Consider the following 22759-nt stretch of genomic DNA (forward strand, 5'->3'; position numbering starts at 1 on the left):
AGCTTTTGCAGTCCATGTTTGCTCATCTGTAAGGCCATCTCAAATCATTTTGGAGTAAACTTCTGAATTTGATAGAATATATTCTTTTGAACTATTTGCAGAGTGTCTGCTACAAAACAAATGCTCAAGAATCTGCTATTACTGACCATTACCTTGCCATGGTACCAGGAACTGTGCTGGGGATATACTGGAAAGCAACACTGCCCTGCTACTAGGATTCTTCCAGGGTTAAGAACCAGTTTCCATGTAAGTAGATAAGGAGGCTAGAGATGACATATGTTCAGTCTTCTGAGATATAAACACCTGGGACAGAATACTAGACAACACCATCTTCAACAAGAGTCAGCCAGAGCTCTATGGCTTCATTTGGTGCTTTACTAGGAAAAACCAAGACTCTAAACACTTAAACCTTCACTTTAATGATTATGAAGGAAATGAGAATGAAAGTGGGAAAAGATGCATATCTATCACTCTGATGGATCTGATACATGAAAAAAAAACTTCAAAGGTATGCTTCTCTTCACCACAGATATTGTTTCCAAGCTTTAGTTTCTGACTTCTAATCCCATCTTTATACAGGACTGATATTTTAAGTAATACCTACGATTGATTATCCATGCAAGTTTTCCTTGCTCAAGGTATTTTTTATTCAAGCTTCTCAATGGCTCATGAAGTGACCCAAATGGTACAGTGCCTGCCTAGCAAGCAGGAGACCAAGTTCGAAGCTCAGTACCACCAAAAAAGACAAGCTTCTCAAAACAGAGGTCAACGAACTGTTGTTACGTTAAAGTTGCCACATAAGATTTAGATAGGCTGGTTGATGGACTTCATATACATACACAAAACAGAACAAGGAAACCTCAAAAAACAAAAAGACAGAAAAGTTACTAAATTAGGTATATGTTCCTTGAAGCAAATATGAATTTTCCACAGTAAAGAGTTCAAAATGAACACCACTTCTAAGAACAAAGATCTGTCCTCATCAAGGCCTGCCTTGGTGACAATTACTGTTATGAAACAAAATCTTTCAAAAAATTATTTCCAACAGCACTCCACCACTACCAACACACTGAAACTAGAAAACGAGTGAAGTCCAATCAGTGCAGATGCATCTCTGATGGGAGCTAGAGAACAGGCTCTACCTAATAGCAATTTAAAACCAAGCACTGCTAGGAAAAGTACAGCAAGCTCTAATGTCTGTAGTTAGATAATTTCATAGACAAAAAAGGATTAAAGTACATTAGAAACCCCCCAGAACGCACTTTTTTTTTTTTAAGCAACAGAGAGGTAACAAACAGTACAATCTCTGAAAACCATGCCAATTTCAGGTGCCAGGGCCATCAGTAGTAACCAGCAACAAAAGGTATAACAAGTCTATCATAACATACCAAAAAGCAAGCCCACTTTAAGACAGTACTAAATGGAGTGTTGGAAGAAACTTAATAGTATACATCTGACATTCCAAATATGCTGTGCTGGCTTTTTTCTTGTGAAAAATTAAATCCAGCAAACTATTTACACAGTCAAAACGTCCTTAAAGATGCAATTACAGTAACTAAAGCATTCAATGCAATTTATGTACGTAACAGGAAGGACAAGGAAAGAGTAGAGAAAAACTGTGACTTTCCAAGTCATCTGGAAAGAAAGTTAACTATCAGACTATCAATTCTCAGACAGATAAAATTTTAGTTTTTAAAAAATTTACAAAACAAAAGCTTCTAGGGCTGGTGGAGTGGCTCAAATGGTAGAGAGCCTGCTGGCAAGCATGAGGCCCTGAGGTCAAGCCCCAGCACCAAAAAAAAAAAAAAAACTACCCACAGCGTTCACAAGTTAGGTAAAATTTTTATTTAAAAACTTTACAAAACAGGAGCTAGGGCATAGTTCAAACAGCAGAGCAAAGCCCAGCAAGTATGAAGCCCTGAGCTGAAACCCCAGTACTGCCAAAACATAAAAAAAGATGACAGCATGATTGTAAATACAATCTGTGATGAATGGAGAAACTACTAAAAACACCATCTTTGTTTAAAACGAAAAAGAAAAAAAAAAACTTAACATGAAATTTCGGTCTGCCTCTATTTCTTCATCTATAAAATAAAGTTATTCCCAACTCAAAAGGACTGCCATAAAGACAGAAAGACTAAAGAATTGTATATTGTAAAGTGGCTAAGGCACAGTCATAACAGAGAGATGAAGATAAATGTATACAGATATGTCTCCAAAATAATAATTGCATTGGTCACTGACACAACATTATATATGATGTAAAATTACATATGCTGGGAATATTGTATTCCACAGGTCTGAAAGATGGCACAGGTTGAGTATCACTTATCTAACAAACAGTTTTGGATTCTGGAATATTTGCATATACATCATGAGATTATCTTGGGAATGGAACCAAAGTCTAAATAAGAAATTCGTTTGTGCTTCACATATACTTCACACATAGAGCGTGAAGGCAATTTTACACAGTGGGCCTTTGTAGTATAGATGGGTGCACGGTCCAACTGCACACGCTAAGGATGCACAGGGTTCAGCACTGCACTGCAGATGTCTGTTTCATTTCACCCAACTCCCAGTAACCACATGGAGCACTAGACACCAGGGGGTTCAGGCCTGTAATTCTAGCTACTTGGGAGGCTGAGATCAGGAGGATCACAGTTCCAGGACGGACTAGGTAAAATTTATGAGGTCCCATGTCCAAATAATAGGCAGAACAAAATGGACTGGAGGTGTGGCTCATGCACTAAAACATCTGCTGTGCAAGCATGAAGCTCTGAATTCAAAGCCCGCTCCCACCAGAAAGAAAAACCCATGTATCACTTAAGAACACATTATGTGCCCCTTGTGGGTTGGGAAGATTACCACTTTTATCTTGCTTGAGGGGAGGCATATTTTCACAAAATAAAGGCAGGGAAACTTTCACCAGATCACACAAGAATTTAAACACAACTGACAGGTAAGGGGGGGAGGTGATTAAGAGTTTCAACTAATCTGTATAATGTGAGCTGTATAAAGGAACTTAAGGATTTTTGAAATTTCTTTTGATTTTTTTTTTTTAACCACATCTGGCCAAAACCATGTGTAGTAAATCCATACCCACAAACAAGGCAAGCTTGCTAAAAACCAGATCACAAATACCTGTATCACTGATAATGGAATGAAGGAGTTGACGTATTTTACACTTTTAAGTGCAAATCTCCGCTATGGTGAGAAACAGTCTAATGCCTAAATCTTCAACATCACAAGCTAAGGCTACTTGGAGTACAAATAATAAAGTCATAATTCTATGTTTAAATTCTATAATACAAAACAGTAATGACTCATGATGACATTCTATCAACTGAATGTTATTCATAAACTCAGAGTATTCTTTTAATATTGCAACTCCCTGTAAGAATACAAGAAACATAAAATACAGTATACTTCTCAAAAAGTAGTAAATGGATGTCAACCCGTTGGATATCATAGGCTGAAATGTTAACACAGCAATTATTTTAAGTATTTTGGCAAAAATGTGCCAAAGCCTTTTACGTATGTATGTAAGCAACTTGAAACCAATTATCTCTAGCTTTTAAGTATAATACTCCAGTGTCATTCATCTGAACTAATCGGGCCAAGCAAAATATCCTATGATTTCTGTGTACTCCTCAATGTCGAAATGGGTGGATAAATTTAAAGTCTGTTCTCTCAAGAGTTGCTTTATAGGCAATTTTCTCCCAGTATCAAGGTCTGCAATTTCCATTTGGCTGCCAGTTTGCGATTAAATTCATCACCTTTATTATAAAAATGTGCTTTACTCCATGGCCGGTTGCACAAGAACTGTAAGGAAAACATTTTTCACTGCTAACAGCACAACCATTCTAAGGCAACCTCCACATCCACTCAGACATTAACTTCTTCAACCCGATGTGGTAGCCTATCACTCAAAAGGAAAAACTGTGACAATGGTGTAACCGGCAGAAACTGAATTCTACAGAAATGCCAGGTTTTACTTCAAGGTTTTTGAATAAAACGTAACCGAACTCCCAGTTTTTATTTTTTAACTTTATGGTGCTAGGGAGTGAACCCAATGCATTGCAATGATACTAAATGCTCTACCACTGAGCCCCAAAACTCCTAACTTTGAGATACAGTGTTATTTTGAGTGAATTAACCAAGTTGAAAAATCAATACATATGCTATTTCCAATGTGCAATAAAAACAAAATCATTTTAAGTATTAGAAAATTAAGTACTCATCTTTCATTCCCTTATAAAGTTTGTGACTTTCTTCATAGTTTAGCTGTCACCATCTGTGCAAAGAGCAGCCAATGGTCCAAGATAAATGTTTACATAACACTTATAGCTGACTTTATCTTTCCTAAGTTGCAATACAAAGGTGGGAAAAAGAAAAGGAAAAAGTATTTCTCAAATAATGACATTAAAGCTAGTCGGTATGATCTGCTTAGAAAAGTAGTAACATTACTCATTCATGAAGTTTAATATTTTAAAGATTATTTATATGACTTGGCCAGTAAGCCAAAAATTCAAATCTCTTGCAAACAAATTTGGTATTTTCACTTTAGAAATTATCAGGAGAAACTGCACAACTAAATCTCACGTCAAGTTAAGCCTGTAATGGGGGAGTTATCAGATTATGTAATAATCTTCCTACTAGAAAATAATATGGCACTTTCCATGTCAAGGCAGGCATGCTTCTGCTAAGAGCAGTTAAAGCACTGCAGTTTCTGACTTTCATTTTTCTCTCCTTGAGCACTAGGCTGTATCTTATTCATCCTTGTATCCACAGCATCCAGTAAAGTGCTGGATTTTAAAACAAGGAAAAAGACAAAAACATCTGTTGAAAGCTAAATCACAAGAGTCAACAACCCATTAAATCAATATTATTAGTCACAATAGGCATTTTTTTTTTAATGAAACAGAACAGAAAAACACAAGATTGCATGAAGGTAATATAGAGAAACACCATTTCACGAAACTTTCACCTCAGTTATGTAAATATATGTGGATGCACATACTCCATTTTATAGCAAGGTCTTTTTTTTTGACACTTAAAAAATTTTAGATGCATGCTACCATTTTTGGTTTATATACTAGCAGGTAGATATCCTGCTACTTAGTAACAATGACATTTACAGTCAGAGAGGCATGCTCCCATATTTTCATTCTTTCTTCCTCTAGGGCTCCAAGCCATCTTTAAAGATCCACAAAGTAATTTATAATTTAATATTCAGAGTTGGTCAGTTTCGGTCATCAAGTAACAAAACAGCTATGTTACTATGACATATTCTATGATGTTCAACTAATACAACTCATTTTAAAAATTACACAAAGCTGGCAGAATGGCTCAAGTGGTAGAGCGCCTGCCTAGCAAGTGTGAGGCCCTGAGTTCAAAACCCATACCACCAAAAAAGAAAAAAGAAAACCAGTTTTCATATGAATGAAAATGAAATGGAAATTGATTCATCTTCCTATATCTTAAAAACAGACTTGGATTTTCTAACTCAGATCTTACTTTCATCTTCCGCAATGACTATCATTCTCTTCTCTCTCCTCTCATTCGTATTTTCATACTTTTTTACTGGTGATTTTTAGAAGAAACATGAAGTGTTGCTCTGTCAACTAATCACCTCTCGAAATTTATATAAGCTTATTCTAGCATATGAAGGTACAGCCTGAACAGAAGAACAACAACACAAAAATGTCTAAGCACCAGTCAGCAATGATGGAGAGTCCAACCTCAGTATTTGTGAATATACCATGAGGCTTATTCTAGGGCAAATGATTTAAAGATCTATAAAGAAAGAAATTTTAAATTATTTATGTTTGTAAAATATGGACGGTGAAATCTTATGCAAATTTGTAATGAACTGCTGAGACTACCATGAACCCAACAGAGCCATTTAGTCTTTGGTTAACATCACTTTAATGATGATATGACTATGCATTAGATGCTGAATTTTATCCTTATTTGAAGGAAAAGTTAAAAATACCCTTGACAGATATTTCAAGCAATGAAACAGAATTTAAAATAATTGTGATTATTCCCATCAAAAGGAAGCCACATTACACAAATTATATCATGATCTAATACTCCTTGGAGAAGATCAGGCCCAAAGGTCCTCTTCCTTGCTAATATGACATTAGGTGTATTTCTGCAGAAAAGCCAAATTACCTATCATTCTTGAAGCCAGACTCACAGTCTGACTCGTGAATCCTCTTCATACTTTCATAACTTAACTGCATTTACATATAGAATGAAGGGTGGGACTCTTCTGAGGCATAAATAGGAGGATCATGATCAGACGCCTGCCAAAGCAAAGTACAAATCCCTGTAAAAAAATAACGTAAAGCAAAAATGGCTGGATAGTAGAGCACCTACCGGGAAAGCACAAAGACTTGAGTTCAAAACCCTCCAAATAAATAATAGATACATATGTAAGATTCCCAAGCAATTACTATTTAAACCTGCTTTCCCCAGGATCCACAGGTTTTCACAATCCTCCTCAAATTTCCCATAATATTAGTTCCAAGAAGAAAGAGAAAAGGTATGACTTTACCAAGTAATTTTTGAAACTCCTCAGTGAATCCATCCTAATTTTCTTTACTGCACATCACGGATATTTAATACGTCACCCATGTTGCACTCACAAAACAAGCACACAGCACTTCTGACTAGAGACCTCCTACTCTTAGTCTACCACTAGAGGCACAATTCCAAGGAACACACTTTGCAAACACTTCTATAAAACCTTTGTCCACTGCGAGTTAAATTACTAGATGGTCATTCTCTGTCAGAAGATCACAGTTCCTGAAGATCACAGTTCCTGAAGTCATTACAGCAAATGCAAAGGGGACAACAGAGAAGGAAAGGCCTCCTGACAAAAAAAAACATACCAAACCATGCGGACCACAACACGGAAGCAACTCAGCTACCATTTTGAGAGGGAGGGGGAGGCAGCAGTACTGTGGTTTGTACTCAAGGCCTTGCCCTTGCTAGGCAAACTCTCTACCATTTGAGCCACACCATCTTTTTGCTTTCTATTTTTCAGATAGGGTTTCTCTTTTTGCTTGGGCCAATTTTTTCTATTTTTTCACTTTTTAATTGGCATACATTGATAGCCTGAGGGATTTTCATTGTGATAATTCCATAGATGTACACAGTATATATTCAAACAAGTTCACCCTCTCCCTTATATTCTACCTTGTTCTCTGAGATAGGGTCTCCCTAAACTATTTTTGCCTAGGCTGACCTTGAACCATCATCCTCCCATCTCAGCCCCGGCCCCAAGTACTGGAATCATAGTTGTGAGCCAAGGAGCCCAGCAATTTACAATTTAGAGCTTAGACCCATCCATCACTCTATAATTCACATACCAACTGATCCAAGTGTACCTCTTCCTTCATGAACCCAATATACTCCTAAACTCAACTTACTTGAGAAAAGAACTGAAATAAATAGAATCAAAACCAAAAGTTAAATACGATCCAATCAAATGAGGGGAGAGCAGGTGTAGGACAGAAAGTCAAAGAATGCATACAAAGGTAGTAAGTTACCCACCCACAAACAAAACAGCCAAAGAGCCAGAGCCAAAGAAAATCCAAAAACAAAGGAAAGAGAAAAATAACAGCAAGCACAGCAATCATGTTTAAGACATCATATTATAAAACTAAAGAAAACCTAGATCAAAAACAGAAATATAAAGGCAGATGAAAGGAAGGGAAAAAAAAAACCCTAAGAGAACAACAGTAGAGGAAAGGTCTTCAATGTGTCTTCTCGTTATCTGTACTTCAGCGTATAAAGCAGGCATCTTAAGTTTCTCCATAGAGAATTGTGTACTTTATTTACTTCAACACTCAGAATGTGCTGTGTTCAAGGACACTGCGATCTAGCTCTAGCACTCCTATTTCTCCACCTTCTCCACTGAAGTCCTGGGTGTCCTCGGAGAGCCAGGTGCAATTCCACTTCTCCAGAAACATGCACTCTAACACCCGGCTTTAGTCCACCTGTTACCCTTACATTACCAGACACCCTTCATTACTTTTCATATCCTCTACCCAACTACTCAAATTTGAAATAAAGGAATAAATCTCAAGTTTTGGTATATCCCTAAAAATATCCCAACATACTTATAAATTAAATGTTTTAAATCATAAAACCCAGTATATGAAATACACAACTTTGACACTCAAAGTTTATGGAGCTGGAGGTGTGGCTCAAGTTGTAAAGTGCTTGCCTAAGGAACACAAGGCCAAGTTCAAAAACCCAGCACTGCCAAGGGGGAAAAAAAAAAATGCCTTGTATCATGGTAATAACTTTCTACTTACATCAAAGCAAAAAAAAAACAAAACACTAATTTCAGATTAAAAATACTGGTATCCAGAAGGCCCAAATTACAATATTTAGTAACTTGTGACTTTTGTAAAAGTAATAAACTTTGAAGTCATTTGACGTTATCAATACATATACTTCCAGAAAGCAAAGTGGCATGTCCAACAGAGAACAGTTAAGTAACTCTAGTACACCTTGATGACATCAGATGTTACCATAAATACTGAAATGATTTCAGGATATGAAAAGGTAAGGGAAATTTCTCACGATGTATATTTTTTAAAAAACAAAGAAAACACAGGGATAGTATTACAGCAGGATTCTAGTTCTGTCATATCCACTAATACAGAAGGTGAAAACACAGATTAGAAGAAAATTCACCAAAATGTTAGATGATTATCACTGAATTAGGCATGATTTTCACTTGCTAACATTTAAGTTTTCTATGTGTCTAATGGTTTTTAACAACAATTTTAATGACTACTAAAAGGAAAATAGCCAAGCTTCCCATAAGCTCACAAACTAAGAAATAATCTTTAAACAAAATTAACCAATCCTAACTTTCTCTGAAAAGCAATTAGTTCCCAGTAATGTGCTGTTAACTCTGCCCTCACCACACTTCTCCCAGGCTTGGAGAGGCAAAAACCATGCTTCTGACAAAAAAAGAAATGAAAATGTTTGGATATTCAATTCTCTGTATTAAAGGAATAACAGAAAAACAGCGGACTGGGGGAAAGCAACTTTTTATCAGTTCTCTAAAGGTATCTAAGTCTGTTCCTCCCTGGTTCTCTATGTAAAAACAAAGATGTATTATTTCCTCTTATCTAGAGTTTTTAAGTGACTGAAGAAATAATGATATTTTACAACAACCTTGGCAGTTAAAAAACTTAACTGGAAAAATTTTAATGTACTAATTATTAGCAAAAAGACATTCTTCCAAATAATAGCTAAGAAAAACCAGCAATGAACAGTGTTTCTTCAGCAAGTGCAAGGCACATTTTAAAACAAAATATATACTATTTACCGAACTAAAAAAACTGACAAGAAATGCCATAATGCCATAAACTATAATAATAAAGTGAGATAAGGTTATCTTTTTACTGCTGATAATTTTTTATTACCACAATAAACTATGGACCTGAAAAGAAATTTCTCTTCATATAACATGTAACAATAAAATACGAGACTTTTTTTTTTTTTACTTTATTATTAAATAGAGAACTGTGCCTGGTTAGAAATTTAAAAATTGTACAGACAACATACAAATAGGATGTTTCTAAATATATGTTACATCGCCCCTCACCTTCTAAACCATAAAGCTGTAAAGCAGAAAACAGCTGTAATCAATCTGAAATCCTCAACCAGACACATTTAATATAGCCAACATACCCTATATGGCTTCTTATAGGAAATTCTTTAAAGTATCACACAACTTATTCACATTGTTAGTCTAAATAATAAATTCAATAGTCACTATTCATCATACTCCTGAGTAACTCCTTCCTTAAAACTGAAAGGCTAAAAATTTCCTATTCTGGCACGAGTTATTTCTCAACACATTTTAAACATTAAATGTTCTCTTTTGTGTACGAATATCCCCATCTGCTGGAACATAAATTCCTTACTACTGAAGACTCCTAAGTGCTGGAGGGCATGGCTCAGTGACAGAGCGCCTGCCTAGCATGCACAAGGCCCTGGATTTCCGAGCCCAGCCAAGAAGTTTACGCTAGAAATACAGTTCTAAATTTTAATTTCTACCTAGGAGTTTAGTCTATCTCATAGGATTTTTAAAGAACTAGACATGGTCTTCTTTGATGAAATTATTCAGAAATATTCACTAGTGTAAAACTTTTTGTTTGTTACTTACTCTTCTATTCCTACCCTGGATGGCTAAGAAACAAAGCACTCATCTAAAGAGAAACAACTATCTTTTTTTTAAGATAACTATCTTTCTGAATAGTTACCACCACAAAACACACACACTCCTGATTTAAAAATACACGTATATTTCTAATTTCTGCTGGGTATGGGATAAAGGCTAATACAGTCAACAAAAGCTAGTAAGTGACAACACTGACAAGTAAAAAATAAGGTTTGGTAAAAAACAAAAAATTAGTATACATAGGATAAGACAAAAAAGAATGAAGTAAACTAACAAATTTGAGTGGGTCACTAGCTATATCTGTAAGTTAAAGCATGCCTCAAATAGACAAGATAATTTAAAACATTAATTCACTGATTACTAGTTTTAAAGGTATCTTGTTTATATGTTAGAATCAACTAAGCAATTATGGCACGAACAAAAATATTACTTAAATGCTGGCAAAAAAAAGGGTAACAAAATTAACAGTAATGTTAAAATTGAGCTGAAAATACAAACATGAACTAATGAAAAAAAAAATTTTTTTTTTTTGGGTGGAACTGGAGTTTGAACTCAGGGTTCCACACTTGTAAAACAGGCACTCTACCACTTGCACCAAACCCCTAGTCCATTTTGCTCTGGTTATTTTGGAAATGGGGTCTCACAAACTATTTGCCCTGGCTGGCCTCAGACTGCAATCCTCCAAATCTCAGCCTCCAAGTAGCTAAGGATTGCAGGCATGAGTCACCAGCACCTGGATGAACTGGTGAATTTTAAAATCAATTTTGTCTAGCTGTGTTCACAGAAAAGTCTGAAAACGACCTACACTAAACATAAGGAACATAAATTTGAGTCTCTAACACCGTATCTGAGAAGAGCTATGGAGAGTGGCTAATTCTATCTGCGGACAGGGCAGGCAAAGGCAGAAAGACTTCAAAAGACACAAGAACCAGTTTAATTAACACTGGCCAAAATTTAACAATTTAAACATCAAAAATAAAATTATGGTTGATTAAATAAGTTCAGTCTATGAAATTCATGATTTCATGTTCATCCATGATAAAAAAGAGGGAGGAGATAGAGGAAAGGAGGTTAAGAAGAGAGAGGAGGGACAGAGGAGTAGGAAGGAGATTCTAATTTGGACAAATCCGCAATCAAGAACATTTTAGGTGCAACTACAGAAATCTGAACACTGTTTATTACATTATGTATAATATTAACCCACTGTACAGTGATGTCACTGTACAGAAAAATGTTAATTTATAAAGAAAAAGTATTTAATGATGAAACATCAAGTTATCTTTAATGTACTTTAATTAACACAAATATAAAATATAATTGAACGTTGGCTATAGTAAAGTTTTCAGAAAATCTTCAACATCCTTTGGCAGCACATCCAGATTTAAAAGATGAATGAGATGGGTCTAGCTTTTCTCCAAATCAAACTAACTCAGTAATTCCAAGCAGTCAACTAAAGCAAGAGTTTATTAATTCTCTTTACCATTCATAGGAATAAAAACACAATTCTCTCTTGAGTAACCACAAATCGGGCTGACAGCCATAAGCATTGAGCTCCACATGTTCTCAATACTACAGAATAAATAAACTGACTTGTAGAGTAGTGGAGAGAAAACCTGTGTACACTTGTTTCTAGTGAAAACACACTTTAAAAATTTCTAAATACTTGAAAAATACAGAAAGCTCAAAATGTGAAGAAGACTGAGTTACAATACATATTCACATGGAAACAACACAAGGAATCTCCCTGGTTGGCTCTCTTTATCTCAAACTAGCAAAAACATGTTTTCCTTGTAAAAAAAAAATACAAACTTTTATTTATTACTATATTGAAAAACTAGAAGTTTTCAAAAAAAATTCCTAGGCTAGAGGTATACCTCATTGGTACAATGCATGCCTATGTGTGAGGTTCTGAGTTCTATCACCAGTACTAGGGAAAATTCCTAATGGGTTAACCACATACAACATACAGTCAATACACTCATACTTTACCTACAAATAGTTCATTGTGACAACCCCAAATAATCCAATACTTCAATAATTCCCTACATCTTCAAATTCAAACTATTAATTTTTGCATTTAGACCCCACAACCAGAGTTCTCACTATAATGGCCACTTAATCCCCAACACTTCTCTCCATGCACTTGCCATTCCAACTACCTTAATATATACATGTTTCCTAAACATGTCTTTTCATCCTGCAATTACTGCCTTTCTGACACTGCTACCCTTTCCTTTCTCCTGGACCATCTTTCACCTTCCCATTGGCCTCTCATTAAAAGCTTACCCTTCCAACTATTAACACCAACTCAGGTTTCACTTCTCAAGAAAACCTTACTGGACACTTTAGGTCATTGTGACTTCTGAACTACCAGACTAATGTAGAGAATGATTCTCCTAAATATTAAAAAGAAAAAAAAGCCTATCTGGTACCATTCTTCCCCTTTCAGATCTTTCTCTACAAGCTGCCTTTCTTATCCAATTGATAATTTATCCTACCATAAAGAACCTAAAGATGGTGACAGAAATTACAATGCTGCTTACAGTATGAACAGCTCTTGTACACATATACCCATCAGGCTCAGAATATCTGAGTTAGAGGTTGGAAGGATAATTATAAATTCCATTTACATAGGTGGAGTGTGTCTCAGTGGTAGTGCTTTCCCTGGCATGCATGGGGCCCTGGGTTCAACTCCCAGTGGGGAAGGGGGATTCAATTTACAAAGAAACTCAAGTTCAAAGAGGTCAGATTATCTTATCCAAGATCATCAAACTAATGAGTTAACTGCAGATTCACGATACCATCTATAGTCAAGCTCAACATTTCCCCACATGGCCCATTAACACATGGCAGAAGCACAACCTCACTTTCATCTTTAGACTTGCTCATGCATGTTCAAGCTCAAGCCTGCTGAGCTAACACCTGAACACCTACTATAGGAACAGCGGCATCACTGAAACAACAGCACAGCACTAAGGAGACATCATTTCAAAGTGATTGTTTGTTCTTTTTTCCTAGATTTGAAATTTTTATTTTTTCTTTAAAAGTAATCTATCAGCCTACCATGTAACAACTGCGTAACTGCTGCAGCACAACCAACAAAAAAACTGTGGCTTATACTTAAATTTTTAATGTATTTGAAACCAGCAGTCAGTCATCCTCCACATACTGGCATCACGAAGTAGATGTGGTGGTTACCTAAAGCAGCAACCATTTCCACTCAACTCATTTCACTTACCTACCTGACAAATCACTGGACTAAAACTGGTGCAAGCATCTGTTCCTAACTTGAATCATTTGGCAATATTAGGCCTCTATATTAAATCTTCCAATCAGAAATGTTGCTTCTAAAAAATAAAAAATAGTAATAAAAAAGCAACAACACTGTTAAATATGCAGAGTTTGTTCATATTACAATATTTAAAGAAATGAGGCTCTAACCTTTGGCTACAAAGAAGTTTAAGCAATGAAATGCAGTCGTCTAAAATTATCTTTACTTTCTCACTTTTAGGCTCTTAATTATCAAAGTTTTTTTAAACCATTCTAGAAAGAATACATATTCTAGCTTCAAGGACTAGATCAGCATGTGTTTTAAGCCCAACTATCACACAATTAGCCAAAAGCCATTTGCTTTAAACTTACAACCCAGAGGAACAGCTGCACTTTTTTCTAGGATATTTTTTCCTCCCTCTAGTTTCACTTATAAGAGTGGCACATTACAAAACAGATCAGAAGGTAGAACTCAGAGTCCCACTCCAGCTCTGCTACCACCCTGCCTAGCAATGTGGACAAATCACAGGCTCTGCAAGAGAACTTGGTCTCTCTCTGCACCTAGGCAAAGAATACACCCATCCAGTCTCAGGTCCTGGCAGCTCTGAAATAATATTCTTTAATGTTACTCAACTCTTCCCTACTAAAACGCATTTTTCTTCTAGTTTTATTCCTATACTCTCTTCAAACACTATTTGTAAGACAATTTTGACACCCAGTAAAATACTATGACATTGAAAGTTTTAAATAAAAAATTGCAATGTTTTTATCATGCATTTTCCTAGTTCAACTCTTAAATTATGTATTAAGTACATTTTTGCTGTTGAAGTTTTCCTAAGTATTTCAAACAATAAAATTAGCTTAAAAACCCTTAAAGGCCAAGGACTTCCCCCAATACCTTGCTACTTACTGCTCAGACAATCGAGCCTAGTCTTTACAATTACTGATGCTACACTAAAACCAAAAGCAAGGATTAAGGACCTCTAGGGGGAAGCAAATATTTCTTTCTTTCAAAATCCTTTCTTATCTAGAACTTCACTCACTCTTTACATACTCCCAGACCACGTTTGCACTGGCCACACACACACACACACACACACACACACACACACGCCTTTTTTTTGTAGCATGGCCATAATGCAGGGCCACTTTGTGGATTTATCTGACACTTTACTGCCTTTGAAAAAGATCCAAAACAACCCTACCTGACTTATTCTGCTTATAAAGTGACAGAAATGTTACGGTAAATTGATTATTTTACCAGCCTCAAAATTTAGTTCAATAAAACATGTAAGTTAGGATTAATGTATGAAGCAACATTATAATCATCAACAAAACTTAATATTTTGTTAGGACTAGATAGGATTGCTGGATTTTCAAACTACAGTGTGTGCTTTAGGAAACTGAAGAAATGGTGAAAACATTTTTCAGTTATTCACATGCTAATAATTATAAGAACCCTCAAAAAAAATCATTTTCCCTCTGCAAACTACCTATTTTTTAAATTCATCACAAATTTTTTAAACTTACTGCTAAAGCAGTAAGTTTTGGTAATGACTAAGTTTCACTTAACCAAAAATTAAAATTTGCCAATCTTCTAAGTAAAGATGTTTCAAAATTAGCTTAAAGATGCACCTGAGTTTTAAAAAATTGTTTTTGTGTTAAATGACAATCTGTCATATGATTCTACTCTTTCTTCTAAACCATACATAATCTATTTATTCTGAACATATCAAAGCTGCACTTGGGAATAAAGACTTTTTTTCCTCTTTCTTGTGCTTTTATAGATAAAGAACTTTTAAAAAGCTTACCTATGTTTGTCCACTAATGCAAAAATTTTAAAGAGCTGAGGTAAGCACTGATAGTTTTTCTGTCTACAAACTGATACATTTGGTATAAGGACTGACTAGAAACTGTCTTCCTTGAGTAAAACAATTTTGTTTTTCAAATTCCCATTCATATCAATGTATTAAAATAAAATTAAGATGAAGTACCTTGAGAGCAAATATACAATAGAGATTTCTAAAAAATCCTTTGAAGAGGGAAAAAAAAAAAAGGATTACCTTTTTTTCTAAGCGTCCAGAACGAACATAAGGTATTACACAACTGCTTAAAGAGTATTAGACAGTGTTTCTAATGTTCTCCCTATTATTTTCATTTTTGAAAAACTAAAAACCAAAAAGGATGTATGATGTGAATGCGTTTATTAATTCAATAAATATCTGAGAGTGTCCCCATGCCAGGCCCTGAGATGAGCACTTTCAACTAAATTCTAACAGGGTAAACAGAAACAAATCATGATATTCGAGGGTTAAGTGTGGTACTAACAACTTAGAAAGTAGCACCTAACATAGACCAATTCTTAACACAGTCACGCTAAAATAAAAAACTGTATTGACTCAGTTTAATGCTTATTTTGCTTTCCTGTTAAATAAAAACAGTGTTGTAACAAATCTCATTTGGGCGTCTAATAATCTAGCTATTTTGAGCCCCCAAAATGAAAAAGTACCAATTTTTTAAAGGCATATGCATTCCCTAAAAGTTCTCATTGTGTGGAAAAAAATTATTGCACTTAAAATTCATATCGAACTATCTTAATGCCAAATAAAGGAGGGGTCAGAGAAAATAAATGAAGTCACTCATGTAAATAAAAAATTGGCACATAGTTCTAATTAGGACCTCCTGACATAAGACCCACATGCTACCTCCCACCTTTGGCTTAAAACAGATTCTTAAGAAATTTGCAAAACAGTTGACATTCTAACAGCAGAAAGTTGCTCAGTGGGCAACTTTCCTTTAAGTTACCACCAAACAAAACCCACCAATGTCACAGCATTTTCCATTTGTGACAGACAAGGGTAATTTCTGCTTACAACTGCATCAAACACATTCTATCAGCTAAACTGAATTTCTCAAGTAAAATAAACTATGGTTCTAGTCAATTCATAAAAAGCTGCTCCTATGCTCACTGTGTTGTAATTAATACTCTTAATACCAAAAACAAGCAAAAAGAAAAAGAAAAAACCTTACATGTTTAACTGTAGGACTTAAAAGGAGGATCTGAATCTTGCTTCAGTAAGGGCCAGGTCAAAGCAGGGGGGTTTTATTATACTTGACTACTTTTGTCATAGGAATCTATTTCCCTTAAAAAAGAAACCAAAAACCACTTATTCTTAGGAAAATCTGATGAAGCTCCAGCTACAGAACAGTGCGAATGACACAACTGACGACAGAAATATGTTTGCAAAGCTTTTAAAAAGTCAAATACAGGCTAGGAGTTGTAGCTCAGTGGTAGGGTGCTTGCCGAGCATACAGGGCCCCGAGTTCCATCATTAGCACTGCACAAAAAAATAAGTCAAATGAACTTAACTTATACTCCCAAAGTCACTTAAGAAAAAGTATTCACATCAAAAACACAGGTAAAAGTGACTGACTGGCAAAGATCTATTTCTATAAGCTCAATTGTGTCATATCCCTGGCAGTACAACTCTTACTATAAAACTTTAAAAAGTGGAAAAACTTTAACCTTCCACCTATGAAACAGTTAAACTTCAAAAGTGCAGTGTGAATGCTAAATAAATAACCTATAACATGATACAAATGATCAGTTCCTTTATTGCCATATGTAGCTGTGACATCTCCTGGGAGAAGAACTGGTGACAAGTATCGGCTTCCTTATTATAACTAATTCGGGGACTTGTGTACAAAAAAGAAACCTTGGCTCCTAGAGAACAGATTAATTACTCCACCTTAAGTAAAATCTGTTTGTCACAGATATTGATTACTGTCAACAATGATTCCTTTTATAGACAAAAAAACTAAAATTTTAAGAAACTGTATGGCCTGAGTCCTCTCAACGGGAAGCACCAAGCAAGTTTATCAAATTAAAGCTTTTATAGTCAAGCAAGCCTCTCCCCACCCAAAAAAAAAAAAAAAAAAAAACTGAGGGTAGGACATATTCAATAATAAATGCATTAAGAAGCAGAAACAGACATTAACGTGGAAAACGCTAATTAGCAAATCAAGTTTTAATTCAAAATCTTTTGAATGTGATTGTTGCTGTTTTTGAGCCACATACTGGCTTTTCTGAGATCCACAATAAAAAGAGTGACTTTCCTCCCTCACAAACCATACTACACACTTTATATTTTCTTATCAGCAGTCTTACATTCCTTCCCCCCCAAAAAAAATAAAAAATAAAACCTCAAAATATATGTTAAAGTACCTTGTTCTGCATTTTCATCTATTTTGTCGTATTTTCTCTGCCTTCTCAATTCTAAATTGCAAAACCTTATTAAAACGTAACGTGCACTTAATAAACACTTGTAGTTTTAAGTTTCGTTTTCAAGATATAGGAACGTCCATTAAAAAGCTTTGTTTGGGAACTGCTCTTTTGAAGAGATCTTCTTAGAGTTCATTTGAAAACTTTCTGAAGATACAACCCAGGCTTTATCTGTAACCCAGCGATCATTTTTAACTTCAATAAAGGACTCTTTAAGTAGGGAGTATCAACTCAAGCATGCCCTTTATGTAACTGACCTAACCCAAATATGTTCTGAACCTCAAAAAAACAGTTCTGTTGAAGACACTTGGAAGGGCAGGGCACCGGTAGCTCACGCCTGTAATCCTAGCTATTTGGGAAGCAGAGATCAGGAGGATCGGGGTTCCAAGAGCTTGTGAGACCCTATCTCAAAAAAACCCAATTAAAAGCAGGACTAGCGGAGTGTGGCTCAAGTGGTAGAGTGCCTGCGTAGCAACCATGAGGCTCTAAATTCAAACCCCAGTACTCCCCCTCCCTCCACAAAAAAAAAAAAGGTTATTTGGAAGGATTAAAAGGTGGTCCACAATCAAGATATAGACTTAAGGTTAATTTCACCTTGGCATAGAATTAATGTGCTCATTCTAAAGCATTCAAGTTTTAATAAAGTGGGGGAAAAAAACCCAACACAATTATTTTCCAAATGTGTAATTGTCAAATAAAAATTCTCAAACTGACAGGAAAATGTTTAAAAGCTCACTATTTGAAAAGTATTTTAAAACAAGACTGCTAGTACCATCCAAATTTCTAATTATCAGAGAATGTCTATTCTAAATAGTTACCTTTACTAAGCTAATCACTAAACTAAAACTTAAAAAGTTTTATCTGAACTTAAATTTTTTCTTCTGCCGAGTATTACAGACAAAGGAAATGTAATTCCTAAATCACAAAGAGTCATGATTAATTTGTTTTGGACAATGACAAGCCACAAGGGGTAAAGCACAACTTGCCAAATCTCACAATTAAATCATCTATCTAGCAAGGAAAAAAAAGTGATGCACTTAAGAAACCAGTATTTTTCTTCAGTCAAATTAAGTTTATAATAAGGCTAACAATTACAGGAAGCAGCTTATTCCACACTAAGGAATAGCCCCTTTTCCTGCATGTTTGCACTGGTCTGATAAAAAGACAATCAAACTTCCTAGTCAGTATGATGTTCTTTTTAAACATACTTGCTACCATACAGAAGCGATGCTTACAGTGTGGAGAGCTGAAAATACTAAAAGTCAGGACGGACCAAGATGAGAGACAGACTAAACCTTACGAAAAGGAGAAGCAGCACTGTTTAGAATACTACCATCCTAAAACTAGTGAGTGCTCGCTCTTCTAGTCGAAACCCAAGGGATTACTATTTCTAACCAGAGAGAAACAAGCCTACCTTTGTTAGAGGTAATAAGTACATAACTGAAATTTGTAGACTTGAAAGATTAGAAATTATTACAGCCAAAGGTTAGAAACTTAGCAGAGAATCAGCTTCAACATGAAAGCGCAAGGCGCTCTTTAGAACAAATCAAAGAAACTCAATACTATTTAGCTTTCAAATGGCACACTTAAGTGGCACATATAAGAGTATTTCCAAAGATTTTTTAATAATCTGTGCCGTTTGAATTCAGCATTTTAATAATGCAATTTGATTTTAGCTCATTCTAAATGTTTATTTTCATTTTAATGAATATACAAGATTCCTTCTAAACTGCACTTAAAAGCTTTCACCCTAAGTTGTTACTACTAAAATTTTAATTTAATCAAAATACGCCAGGCGAGTGTGTAAGTGTCTTCTGTTTGTAAACACATTTATGAACACACAATAACAGCTGGAATGATCGATGACTTCAGTTTCGAGTAAACTTAATATAGGTCAGATTTGGGGCAAGTTACAACCAATTTCCATGGTTAAAAAAATAACTGGCGCCCCTTAGCGCTCGCATTTGGAAATACTCAGCTTAACAGTTCGCCCCCCCACCTTTTTTTTTTTTTTTTTTTTTTTTGACATTCCAGAAAGTTTTCTGCCTCCACAATCTTTCAAATGCCAGCACAAATAGGAAAAGCAAAAGCTCTTAAAGCTGCAGCTCAAGTTTCGTCTGGAGCGATCTGGGATTAGCGGGCAGTCTGGTCGCATTCAGTGCGGCTTGCCGCTGTGTGTGAGGCAGGAAAGCAACGCAGGAGCGGCCGTGAACCCTGTCTTCCGCCTCGAACTGTGCCTTTCGTCCCAGAGGCCGCCGGGACGGGCTCTTCCTTAGCCTCCGGTTATCCCGGAGATACTTCCGGCCTTTTGTCCTCCCGGAGCTTCGGGTTCCCTTTGCCCCAGCCCCTCTGGGAAGTCTGGAAATTCGGTGAAGAACCTAAACTCCGCCGTTCGTCCGCCCAGCGTGCCGCTTAGCCTCCGTTGGCGGCCGGCGGGGCGCCGCTGCCTGCTGGATCCCGAGCGGACTCCGGCACGGCCGCGTCCAGGCCCCGCCGCCCCCGCGCCCCCGCGCCCGGTCCCCGCCAAGCTCCAGCAACTCCGCTCGGCTTCCCGCAACTTCTCCGCCTCCCCCGCCAGCCGAGCCCGGGCGACGGCGCCCGAGCGCCCCCGCCGCCCCACTTCTCCCCAACTCGGCCGGCGTCCAGGGCCGTCCTCGCGGCATTTCGCACTCCACCCCCAAAAAGTGAAGTTCAACTCCCAACAGTGCCGCTTCCCCAAACAAAAGGCCCGAAAGTGCTCCCCGCTGTCACGTCGAGCTCGCCTCGGTCTCGTGCCTAATTCCTTCGCACCGGCGAGTCCCACGCCGACTTCCCCCGCGTCCCTACCGCCACGCAACTCGGCTCCGCGGGCGCCCCAGGCCGGGCCGGAGGGAGGCAGGTCGCCGACCCCCGGCCCGGCCGCCCCGCGCCGCCCTCGGAACCCGGGGCTGAACCGGGCGGGGCCGCCCGCAGCCCAGCGCGCGAACTTGGCGCCGGCGCGGGGTCGTGTCGGCCGAGGGTCCGCCCGCGGCCCCGGCCCCGGCCCGGTCCTCGCCCGCCCGCCGGCCCGCCCGGCCTCCCGTCCCCCGGGGCGCGGGTCCCGCCGGCCTGACCTTCCCGCCGCCCCACCACCCGGGCGGCCGAGCCGGGCCGGGGCGCCTCACCTTCGTCCAGCAGCCGCTCGAGGTGGTTGAAGATCCCGCAGAAGTTGGGCAGGCTGCTCATGAGCTTCTTGTCGTTCATCAGCTGCATCAGGTAATCTGGGGTGGGCTTCGGCTTCTCCTTCGTTTCCATTTCCCCGACCATATTCCAAGCTCCGCAGCTCACTCCGCCCGCCGCCGCCGCCGCCGCCGCCGGAGAGGAGGGAGGGGCGGGGGCGAGCCCCGGCCGCCGGCCGCTCGGGACGCGGCGTCCCGCTCCGCGCCGGCTCCCGCTCCGGCTCCCGCGCCGAGCCCCGGGGCGGCCGGCTCCGCGCGCTCGCCCGCCCCCCGCAGGCACTTTCCGCCCGGCCCGACGCGCCGCGGCCGCCGCTCCTCGGCCGCCCGGCGCGGCTCCCTCGCGAGACCGGCGGCGGAGGCGGGTCTCGGGCCGAGTGCGGCGCGGGCCGCTACGCCGCGAGGAGCCGGGCCGCTCGTCGGCTGGTCGCGCCGCTCAGCGCCGCCGCCTGCGCCGGGGCTCGGGTCTCTCTGGCTGGTGCCCGCCGCGGCGCTCTGCGCTGCCGCCGCGCTCCGACTGCGCTCCTCCTCTTCCTCCTCCTCTCTCCTCCTCCTCACTCACTTGGCGGCGGAGTTCGCCTCAGTTCAGGCGGCGCTGCCAGCGGCGGCGGCAGCGGCGGCGGCGGCGGCGGGGGGAGGGGCGGCGGGGGGGGAGGGCCGGGGGCGGGCGGCGGGCGGGGCCGAGCAGGGCAGCCGTTAGCGGGGCCCGGCCGGCGCGCTCCCGCCCCCCCGCCGCTCCCCGGCCGGCCGCCGGCGCCGTCTCCCGCCCCTCCCTGCTCCGGCGGGACGGGCGGCCACGGGCCGGGGCGGGAGCGTGACGGGGCGGCGCTCGGCGGGCGGGCCTGGACGCCTGGACGGAGTCGCCGCCCTGCGTGGGGGGGTGGGGGTCGGAGGCAGCTGTGGGGTGGGCGAGGGCGCCGGTGTCGGCCTCGGCCTCGGCCTCACGGCAGGCGGATCCGTGGCCGCCCCCGCGCGCTGTTGCTGGGGCCGCGGGCGCGGTCGGGCGGGCGCGTTAAGCGAGAGGAATTCCGGCGGGACGCGCTGGCGCTGCGCTCGTCGCCGCCCGGGCTCCCCTCTCCGCCCGTTACTATAGTTGTTTTCTGGGTTTTTTTTTTTTTTCCTCTTTTTTCCTTTTATGAAACCTCGTCCACCTTCCCCGCTACCCTGCAAAAAAGATTTTTTTTTTTTTTTTTCCTAACGTCCTGTTGCTTCACGGGGGACTCCTGGGGTGGGCATCACGTGGCCCGACACGTAGCCGTGGGGCTGAGAGCGCGTGCGCGCGTCGAGGCCAGTGGCCACGCCCCTTCCGAGGGTCGCCCCGCCCAACCGCGAGCGCGCGGGGGAGGGGCGGGCCCGGAGCGCGCCTGCGTTGGGGGTTGGGGGGGGCAGGGGCGGATAGGGGCGAATAGGGGCGGGGGGCGACAGCTGCCGCCAGCCTGGTTGGGCCGGTTGGGACCATTGCTACCCGGGCCTGGCGCGGAGCCCACGATGAGGTGGGCTGGGCCGGGCCGTCGGATCCTCCGCGGCGCGGTGCTCCGAGCACAGGCGAGTCCGAGCCGGGACTGCGCTGCGGGAAGGCGGGGACAGACAGAGTTGAAGTCGGAGCCCGCGCCGCAGTGTGGGCCGCTGCAGGACTCCGCGGATGCCCTCGCCAGGCGCCGACCCCCGCGCGGTCACTGGGGATCCGCACGTGACGGCCCTCCCGTCGTCGCCCTGGAGCCCTGCGTTCGGGCGGATCGCCCGAACTTCATCGCCGGAAGGCAGGCGCTGGACCACCGGGCGGAGCGCCGCGCCGCG

The 22759-nt window shown here is 40.4% G+C and overlaps 1 protein-coding gene across 6 annotated transcripts in view; it reads right to left on the reverse strand.

Moving 5' to 3' along the window:
• Qki (QKI, KH domain containing RNA binding) overlaps nt 1–21138 on the reverse strand; it is a 136118-nt gene extending 114980 nt beyond the window's left edge. For 2 of the 6 annotated variants that reach the window (XM_020177717.2, XM_020177715.2), the window contains exon 1: nt 20912–21137. In XM_020177717.2, coding sequence (XP_020033306.1) covers nt 20912–21053 — 142 coding nt within the window. In that variant the 5' untranslated portion in view covers nt 21054–21137. Of the gene's footprint in view, nt 1–20911 lie in introns of all 6 variants that reach the window. The other 4 variants (XM_074070736.1, XM_020177718.2, XR_002213193.2 and 1 more) reach the window with 3 other exon arrangements.
• Between the last annotated feature and the right edge of the window lie 1621 nt (nt 21139–22759).

Source organism: Castor canadensis, chromosome 1 (assembly GCF_047511655.1).
Source record: "Castor canadensis chromosome 1, mCasCan1.hap1v2, whole genome shotgun sequence".
NCBI classification, from domain to species: domain Eukaryota; kingdom Metazoa; phylum Chordata; class Mammalia; order Rodentia; family Castoridae; genus Castor; species Castor canadensis.